The sequence below is a fragment of the Bison bison genome, unplaced genomic scaffold (genome assembly GCF_000754665.1).
Source record: "Bison bison bison isolate TAMUID 2011002044 unplaced genomic scaffold, Bison_UMD1.0 scf7180017864456, whole genome shotgun sequence".
In the NCBI taxonomy this organism is placed as follows: Eukaryota; Metazoa; Chordata; class Mammalia; order Artiodactyla; family Bovidae; genus Bison; species Bison bison.
The window spans coordinates 28,305,425-28,314,551 of NW_011495018.1; the positions used below are offsets into that span (position 1 = coordinate 28,305,425).

General features: G+C 51.6%; 1 protein-coding gene and 1 pseudogene across 1 annotated transcript in view; both read right to left on the reverse strand.

Moving 5' to 3' along the window:
• Nucleotides 1-852: 852 nt before the first annotated feature.
• On the reverse strand, nt 853-5,049 carry LOC105002794 (annotated as a pseudogene).
• A 1,292-nt stretch (nt 5,050-6,341) lies between these two features.
• HPS6 (Hermansky-Pudlak syndrome 6) overlaps nt 6,342-9,127 on the reverse strand; it is a 3,302-nt gene continuing 516 nt past the window's right edge. The window contains exon 2 of the mRNA XM_010859464.1: nt 6,342-9,127. This exon is cut by the window's right edge and continues 15 nt beyond it. Within this exon, the coding sequence (XP_010857766.1) occupies nt 7,009-9,127 (2,119 nt within the window). The 3' untranslated portion in view covers nt 6,342-7,008.

The following is a 9,127-nucleotide window of genomic DNA, read 5'->3' on the forward strand; positions in this document are numbered from 1 at the left end:
GTGGAAAGAGGGCCAAAGCCTGAGGAAGGTTTGAAAATTTCAGAAAGCTGGGGGACTTCTGCCAACTCTGGTCCATGGAATGAAAGGGCTGATAGCCTCTCCTCTTGGGTCTGACCTGAAGACACCAACTAGGGCAATCACTCATCTTCCCTTTAACTCCATGGCTGGCTGTATTTTGAGCATTTCCCAATTAGTTTTTCTCACCTCTGTATTTCCTCAGCTGCATGCAGGAAAAGCCCCTTTAGGGAGTGATTTTTTAGAAGAGTCGTCAAAGAGGTCCCAGTAGGGTCAATTCCTAATCCCCCCCTTTCCTAGAATTAGTTGCATGGATTTTGAGTTAGTGAAACTTGGAACACCAGTAAGGGACCCACAGTCTCTTCATGGCATCCCAGAAAGAGGGGATAAGAAGGCGCAGACATTGCGGCACAGGTAGGGTGGGCACCCCCCAGCCCAGATCCTTCTTTTGTACTACTACTCCATTTCCACCACCCCACCCAGATGTGAACACCCAGGTGGAGAATATTGGGATGTCAACAGAGTTTATAATACAGAAGATTTGTTGAATTCAACTTTTAAGAATTTCAGTGTACTGATAGACTCAGTGGATTTGATCATCAATATGCATAAGCTCAGAATCCATTACTTTGAGAGATGGGGTGTGAGAGATGTGAAGAATGAAAAGAGATGCCCAGGGCTTGACAGGATGGTGATTGGGAACTGAAGCTGGGCACAGAGATGGGAGAGGCAGGGCAGACTTGGGACAGACTGACAATTGTTACGTTTTTTTTGTGTTTTTTTTTTTGCCAAGTTTTAGGGTTTTATTAATATAAACAAAATGTGTGCACGAGGTGTCTACTCATTTTCTTGGCTATGCAGCCTGGCATTAGGCTTGGGGACTCTGATGGCCAGCTGGGCTGTTCTTTCCTCAATGGTTCTCTGGTTCTTGGAGGAAATATTGTGAGCAGTTTTGGCACAGGAAGATTTGTTGAACATTAGCAACACCTCAAGTTGCTTGAGGTTGTAGGCCAGAAACTTCTGGAAGCCACTGAGCAGCATGTGCTTTGTTTTCTTGTTGGCCCGTAACCAATGTTAGGCATCAAGATGTGGCCCCTGAATCTCCTGTGCAGCCTAGTATCGATGCCCCTGGATTTCCCCTAGTTTGCTTAATTTTGACATATCCATCTGACTGGTGCCAGATGAACTTCTTGGTTCTCTTTTTGATGATCTTGGGCTTCTTGAGGGGTCTGAGGGTGGCCAGGATGCCAAGTGGGAGATGGCTGCCACCTTCATAGGCAGCACCCAGGAAGAAGAGCTCCCTCTTGCTTTCCTGATGGCTCCTCAGCTGTTCCCAAAATGTGAAAATGAAGGCGAATCTTCCCAAATATAAAACTTTTTGAGAAGCACAACTTCAAAGCTGGGGCTCTAGGCTGCTCCTAGTGCCAGCCTCGTGTGGTTAAGGGTGGGACAATGCCCACTTTTCCTGGGTACAAAACAAAAGTAATACAGACTGTGAGAAGACTGTGTGCCGCCTTGGAATCTGAGTGGTTGCCAAAGCCCGAGGACCTGAAACCTCTGAAAGACCTGGACAGTCTGCTTCCCCAGAACCTTTAGCTCAGCGAGGCCCAGATGAGGTGGACTGACCTCATTCTTGGTGAAGGCCACCCCCTGTTCACCCTTCCTCAGCTCTTCACAATTCCTTCCCTTTTCCTCTATTTCCCAGATAATGGAAACCTCTGGGAGACCAAATCTAGACTAGCTGTCCCACTGGCTCTGGCTATGATTCTGGTGAGAGGCCCCAAGGGACCCCTCTCTGCTCTGTCTTCCATCCTGCAGCAGTCAATCTTGAGAGCATCTAGCATCTTCTGCCTGCCAGAGTGAGAGCCTTTCCTTGCCTCCGCCAGGTCCGTCTCCCCCTTCCTGTCTGCGTCTCCTCTCTCTCTTCTCCTGGTCCAACCTCATCCTCTTACTCATCTCTCTGCCTCTGTCTTTCTTCACCTTTGTTCTTGCTCCTGTGTAGCAACCTTTGGAGCAGGCCCAGGCTCTGCCTCTGGGAACTAGAGGAGAAAACACCCCAAGGCTTCTACCCACAACTGGTGAGGGACCCTGGTCACTCAGCCTTCACCTCACAGCCTGATTCAGCTTCCCTCTCCACCTGAATTTTTGTTTACCAGCAGAAATGGGGATCCACGCAGTAACAGTATGGCAGTTTACAGTTCACACACATGGTCCATTAGCTTTGAAATTGTGATTCTCAAAAAGTTTTATATTTGTGAAGATTTACCTTCATTTCACATTTTGAGCATAAAGTGGACTTTATTGATTTTGAATAAAATCTGGCATCTTTTTCCTATATTTCAAATTCATATAAAATACAACCACCCTATGCCTTCTGAGAAAACTCTGCTGTGCCCTCAACTTCCTCTTTGGTTGGATGAAATTATCCAGGTCAATCTGGTAGCTGGGGCAGTTTCCACCCTGGACAAGAAGCATCCTGGCAGCTCAGGTTCCTCCCTCTTCTGGAATAGTATCTACTAGGACAGTGTCATAGTACAAGATCAGCATCCCTTCCCCTCTCCCCCATGATTTTGCTCCCTGAATTCTATCCTGATTCTCCTCTTTTTCCCTTGCCCTCAAAAAAAAACTTAATTTACCACCTTCAGAGGCTTCCTCAGTCGTTATTCCAGAAATGGGCAAGTATGTGCATATTTGAGGCTTCCCAGGAGAAGGCAATGACACCCCACTCCAGTACTCTTGCCTGGAAAATCCCATGGATGGAGGAGCCTGGTAGGCTGCAGTCCATGGAGTCGCTAAGAGTCGGACACAACTGAGTGACTTCACTTTCACTTTTTCACTTTATGCATTGGAGAAGGAAATGGCAACCCACTCCAGTGTTCTTGCCTGGAGAATCCCATGGGCAGGAGAGCCTGGTGGGCTGATGTCTATGGGGTCACACAGAGTCGGACATGACTGAAGTGAGTTAGCAGCAGCAGCAGCAGGTGGCAAAGGAAATGAGTGGAGCTGGCAATGATGAGAATAACCACCAGGGGGAGCCTGTGCCTAAGAAGAGACTGAGTGGGGCCCTGGGGAGCCACGTGAGGATTTGTCTTCCCCTTTTTCCAGGGTAGTGCGGGTGCCAGGCATTCCAGCCTCAGGTGGCTCCCTATGGAGCTGGGGGTCTACAGCTGCCTCCTCCCCAGGTCTGACTCCTTCTCTTTCCCTGACCATGCAGGGAAAGTGTGGCTGGGTCAGGGAATGGGAGGAAAATTGAGTGGTTTGGATACTGCCTACTCTGGCCACCATTTTCTTACAGGCCACATGCAGAGAAAGGGGTGGGATTTGATCTTTGAACTTGGCAGGTTGGAGAAGACTTGGGTTGCTGTAGTCCTGTGTTCCAGTCACGGGGTGGTCCAGAAGCTGTGGTCTGTATCTAAACAGTAAACCCCCTGGTGAGGCAATGGAAAAGTGGGTAGGCACTAGGGAGATGAAAAAGGGAGGACTGGGCTCCATGGGAGTATGTGCAGATAGAGGAGCCTCAGGATTTGCTTCGTCTCCTTTGCCCAGACTGCATTCTGGTCTTGCCTAACTTAGTTTCACCTTCAAGTTTTCCAGAGACTACAGCCAAGTGACCTTGAGGGAGCTCCAGAGATGAGGCACACCTGTGGAAACATGACTACTCACTGGCCTAGGAGCCTCCTCTTCACCTCCCCAGGGGCCTCAGGCCTTCCTGCCACCTCCTGTCCAGGGACCTTGTTGTTGTTGTGTTTAATCACTAAGTCAAGTCTGACTCTACTCTTTTGTGACCCCATGGATTTAGCCTGCCAGGCTCCTCTGTCCATGGGATTCTCCAGGCAAGAATACTGGAGTGGGTTGCCATTTCCTTCTCTAGGGCATCTTCTCAACCCAGGGATTGAACCTGGATGTCTCTTGCTTGACAGGGGGATTCTTAACTACTAAGCCACCTGTAAAACCTTCAGCCCCAGAATTTCCCCCTTTACCCAGGCACCCAAGATGAAGGACCTCAGCTCCTAAATCCCCCATGTCCCAGTATCCCTATCTAAGGACTCTTTCTGCTGCTGCTAAGTCACTTCAGTTGTGTCCGACTCTGTGCGACCCCATAGACGGCAGCCCACCAGGCTCCGCCGTCCCTGGGATTCTCCAGGCAAGAACATTGGAGTGGGTTGCCATTTCCTTCTCCAATACATGAAAGTGAAAAGTGAAAGTGAAGTCGCTCAGTCATGTCCGACTCTTAGTGACCCCATGGACTGCAGCCTACCAGGCTCCTCCGCCCATGGAATTTTCCAGGCAAGAGTACTGGAGTGGGGTGCCATTGCCTTCTCCGAAGGACTCTACTTTTTTTAAATTTTGACTGCGCTGGGTCTTAGTGTTGTGGCATGTGAAGTGTTACAGCTTGTGAGATCCAGTTCCCTGATCAGGGATTGAATCCAGGCCCCCTGTATTGGGAGTGTGGAGTCCCAGTCAGTGGTCCACCAGGGAACTCCCCTCTCTCCACCCACCTACCTGTAGCCCTCTGCCTCAGGGGCCAACTTTCTGATGGTCCTCTTGCACACTCCACCAGAACCCAGTCACACAATATTTGCATCCCTGAACTGTTCTCCAAAGTCCTGAGACAAGGTTGGGGGTTGCTTCACCCCACTCATTGGAGCTGGGGCATGAGCAAGGACAAGAGCAGTCAAGCAGCAAGTCTTTAAGAGCAGGTGGAAGTTCCCATCTAAGTCCAACTGCTCCCCTTAGAGCTGCCAGGCTGGGTGGCTCCCCTACTTGTGTGTGTACTAAATGCTAATTCGCCTCAGTCGTGTCTGACTCTTTACGCTCCTATGGGCTGTAGCCTGCCAGGTTCCTCTGTCTGTGGGGATTCTCCTGGCAAGAATACTGGAGTGGGTTGCCATGCCCTTCTCTAGAGGATCTTCCTGACCCAGGGATTGAACTTGCACCTTCCGCATTGGCAGGCGGATTCTTTAACATTGAGCTACTGCAGGTACTAGCTGAGCGCAAAGCCAAGTGGCAGTCCTTACCTTGGGCCCAAGCCATGGACAAGGGATGCTTGGGGAGTCTGGGATGATGCTGAGTTGCAGCACCCAGAGTCCTACCCTAAGCCCAGAACCCAGCTGAGGAGTCCCTTGGGTAGCAGCGGGTAGAGGGCCAAGGCCTCTTCAAAGGGGGTCCTGCTGACTAAATCCAGAGGCTCAGAAATCTGTGCTGGAGATGCTCTTGTTTCTTGGTTTAGGCAGTCAGCCTCCAAGCAACCCTGCTCCAGTGACTTTTGTTACTAAGCCAGAGGTCTCTGCAGCCAGCTCTCCTGTTTGTGGTCAACCTTCCCCTTAACCAGTGGCTGCTCCAGGAATCCTAGGGAGGACAAGCATGGCCCCAGGGCCTACCACAATTCCTACTTAGGAACAGAAGGGTCTTGGGGAAAGGAAGCATGAACCTTGGCAAATCCCCCTCCTCACAACAGGCTAGAGGAAGAATGAGCCAGGAATGAGAAGTACATTCAAGCCCAAGCCAGCATCAGCTGTAGGGCTATACAGTGAGTACATGAGTGAGTGAGTGAGTGAATTCGCTCAGTCATGTCCGACTCTTTGTGTCCGACTGTAGGGCTATACAGTAAGGTGGTTCAAATCTTAGAGCTCCTATTTTCCAGTTGACTGACCCTGGTCAAGTAGTCTTTCTAAATCTCTGTTTCCTCATCTGTAAAATGGGGATTAGTACTTTCTTGATGGGGTTATTAGAAACATAAAAGACGGACTATTTAAAGACTAGCAGAGTACTCATAAATGTTAATTATTAATATTTTCATTATTGGAAGTGGCCACTTTAGCCAACAGTTCAGATTCAACCATTCCCTCTATGACCAACTCTATGAGGCCCTTAGCTGTTCAAAACCACACCAACTGTGTTTTCCAACACCAACCATCAGTTCTCTGTGGACATCAACTGGGTGTCCTGCAAGTCAATTCGGCTCTGATACTAACTACATGGAGTTAGCATAGGCCCCACAGGTTAAGGGCTCAATTCCACAAGACCACCTTCACTTCCAGTGCCAGTCACAAGCCACTGATACTTCTGACTGGCTGGCTATAAACTGGGAGTTCCCATACTATAAATCGGGCTTCCCTGGTGGCTCAGCTGGTAAAGAATCCACCTGCAATGTGGGAGACCTGGGTTTGATCCCTGGGTTGGGAAGATCCCCTGGAGAAGGGAATGGCTACCTACTCCAGTATTCTGACCTGAATTCCATGACTATGCCATGGGGTTGCAGAGTCGGACACGACTAAGCAACTTTTACTTTCACTTTCATGCTATAAATTGGTTTGACCATTTGCTAGAATGGCTAAGAAAACCCAGGAAAATACTTAACGTTTACAGGTTTATTAAAGGATACAACTGCCAGATGGAAGAGATGCACAGGGCAAAGAACTGTGTGGGGGATGTGCACGGGGCTTCCATGCTCTCTCTGGGTGCATCATTGTTCCAGCACCTTAATGTGTTCACCAAGCCAGTTCATCAAATTTCCCTGTTCAGGAGTTTTTATAGAGCTTAATCTCTAGTCCCATTCCCCTCCCAGGAGGCTGAGGATGGGCTAAAGCTTTCAACCCTTTCACCACTTGGTATTTCTACTGACCAGCCCTTATCCTGATGCTAGGGGTCCCCACTTTTAGTAGCAGTATAAGTTTACCTTATTAGTATAAATGCAGGTTTGATATAAAGGGGTTTGTTATAACAGAGACACTTCCTTCACGCATATCACTCAGAAAATTCTATGAGTTTTAGAACCTTTGTGCCAAGACGGAAAACTAAGGACAAAAACCAAACAAGTTTATTGTACCATTTTATATATATATATACACACACATATATATATATGTGTATATATATATATATATATATATATATAAAAACTGCTAGGAAGAGGAAGTGGGAAGAGGTCCCACTCTGGCTCCTCTAACTCCTAGGCACCTTTCCCTGATCACTGTGTCCCAGAGACAATTTTCAGCCTGTATCAGTCACATAGAGACCCTGTCCAGATGGTGCCCAGGCCTCAAGGCCTGGGTGGTCTGATGCCTGGAGGGCTGACACCCGAGGTGGGGTGGGGGGTGGAGTGTCTGGGTCCCATAGAATGTCCTCATATAAGCTTAGAACTGGGCCAGAGGCTCGTCCTTGAGTCCCAGTCTGCTTCAGCAGGGCTCTGAGCAAGCCCACAGTGAGAGGGGGCTCTGCCCCAGGCTCAGGGAATGGGGCAGGGGGCTCCAACTCATCTGGGAGGTATGTCCGCAGTAGAAGCAGGAGTTCAGCTGGAGCTAGGTCTGGTGGGCACAGGCGGCAAAGGAGGGGGAGGTGAGCATCAAGCCGGCGATGCCGGGCAAATTCGGCCAACAGCAGTTTGAAGATCTCACTTCGAAGCAGGGGGCTAGAGGGGCTGAGAGCCAGGCCAGCCTCTAAAGCCCGTTCCCACTGTTCCTTTTGCACCAGCTGCCCCACAGCTTGAAGCACAGCTTTGGGCCGCCCACTGCCCAAGAGTAGATCTAGCTCCAGTGCTTCAGGCCTAGTCCCCTCCTCACCTAGTACTGCCAGGGCTCGGCGATAGAGGGGCAGCCCTGGGCCTCCTGCCCCCCAGCCAGGCCCCCCCTGTTGCTGGGCCAGCTCCACAAAGGGTGGCAGCCATTGTGGCTCCAGCCGGCAGAGGCACTGGCACAGGAGTTCAAAGGGGGGCAGTATGCCATTGGGTGGTTCTTTTCCAGCTGCTGTAACCCCCAGTACCTTCTTCCACACATCCGGGGGAGCTTGGGACCTTAGATGGCCATTGCCATCTGGCTGGAGCTGCAGGACCCTGAGGATGGCACCCCAGGCTGCTGTAGGGAGGGCTTGGAAAATGGTGTTGAGCTGGGCCAGCTGGTCTCCCATCAAGTCAGTCCTCAGCAGCCGTGCCACTTCGTGCTCTGCCAGCTCAGTCCAGCCAGCCTCCTCCTCGTCCCCAGCCACTAGCTGGGCTTTGAGCTGTTCTAAGCCCCGGTAATCCCGAAGCTCAGCCCTCAGTGTGGTCAACAGTGCTGATGGAGACACATGGCCCTGGAGGATGGATGCCAGGGCCTGAGGTGCTCGGAATATGCTGTTGTGTCGCAGTTCCTCTGGGGTGAGCTGGGCACCCCGCAGGCTCCGTCGCTGGTAGTATTTGCAGGCCTCCTCAAACACCATATCTTCAGCTGAAGGCAGCTCAAGGCTTTGTGGGGTTTTCCAGCCTACTTGAAACAGACCCACAGCTGAAAGTAAACGAAGACCGCCTCGAGTCTCCAGCTCTTCCTGATCTTCCATGCCAGGGGCGGGGGGTTCCAACAGATGTACTCGGTCTGTACTCAGGATCTTCCTCTCCAGCAGCTGCCCACTGCCCATGTCCAGCAGTTCCAATGTGGAGCCCAGCACACAGGCCAGAGTGCCATGAAATGTGCCCAGTGCTGCAGACCCTGCGAGGCTGGAAGGTGCCTCCTGCAGGGTGCCAACAGTCCGGGAGCCACCGTGGGACTGTACCAGGCTCACAGTGCCCCTGAAGTCAAGCCACATCAGGCCCTGGGGAGTTGGGGCCCAGGTATGTACAGTCAATGGCTGCCTGGGGGACAGCAGTCCAGGAAGGCCTCGGAGCAGGGTCCTGAAGTCCCATGTGTCCCCTCTTCCAGGATTCAGGCTTTTACTGTGGGAGAGGCCAAGACATGGGGCAGCCACCACTACCTTGCCCTTGCTTGGGCTCCAGATGAGCAGAATATGACCCAAGCCAGGCCAGGTGGTGGCAGTGGGCACCAGGAAGAGGTCCTTGCGGGAGGTCAGCAGCCCGAAAGCGGGGCAGTGGTGCAGCAGTATGTGCATGCTGCCCAGGTTGGTGCCGGCCTCCCCGCTGGGCTCAAGGGTCCTGACGCACACACAATGGCTAAAAGCCACTGCAGGAGGCCCTAATTGGCCCTCAGTGCCGGCGGGCCGCTCCTCGCACCACACCAGGCGGCCTCGGGGCGCCGCCGCGGCTACCACACGGGCTCCACCTCCAGGACACAGCTCGGTGCTCTGCAGCAGCCGCCAGCCGGGCCCCACCCCCGAGCCCCACACCTCGAGTAGGCCACTCTCC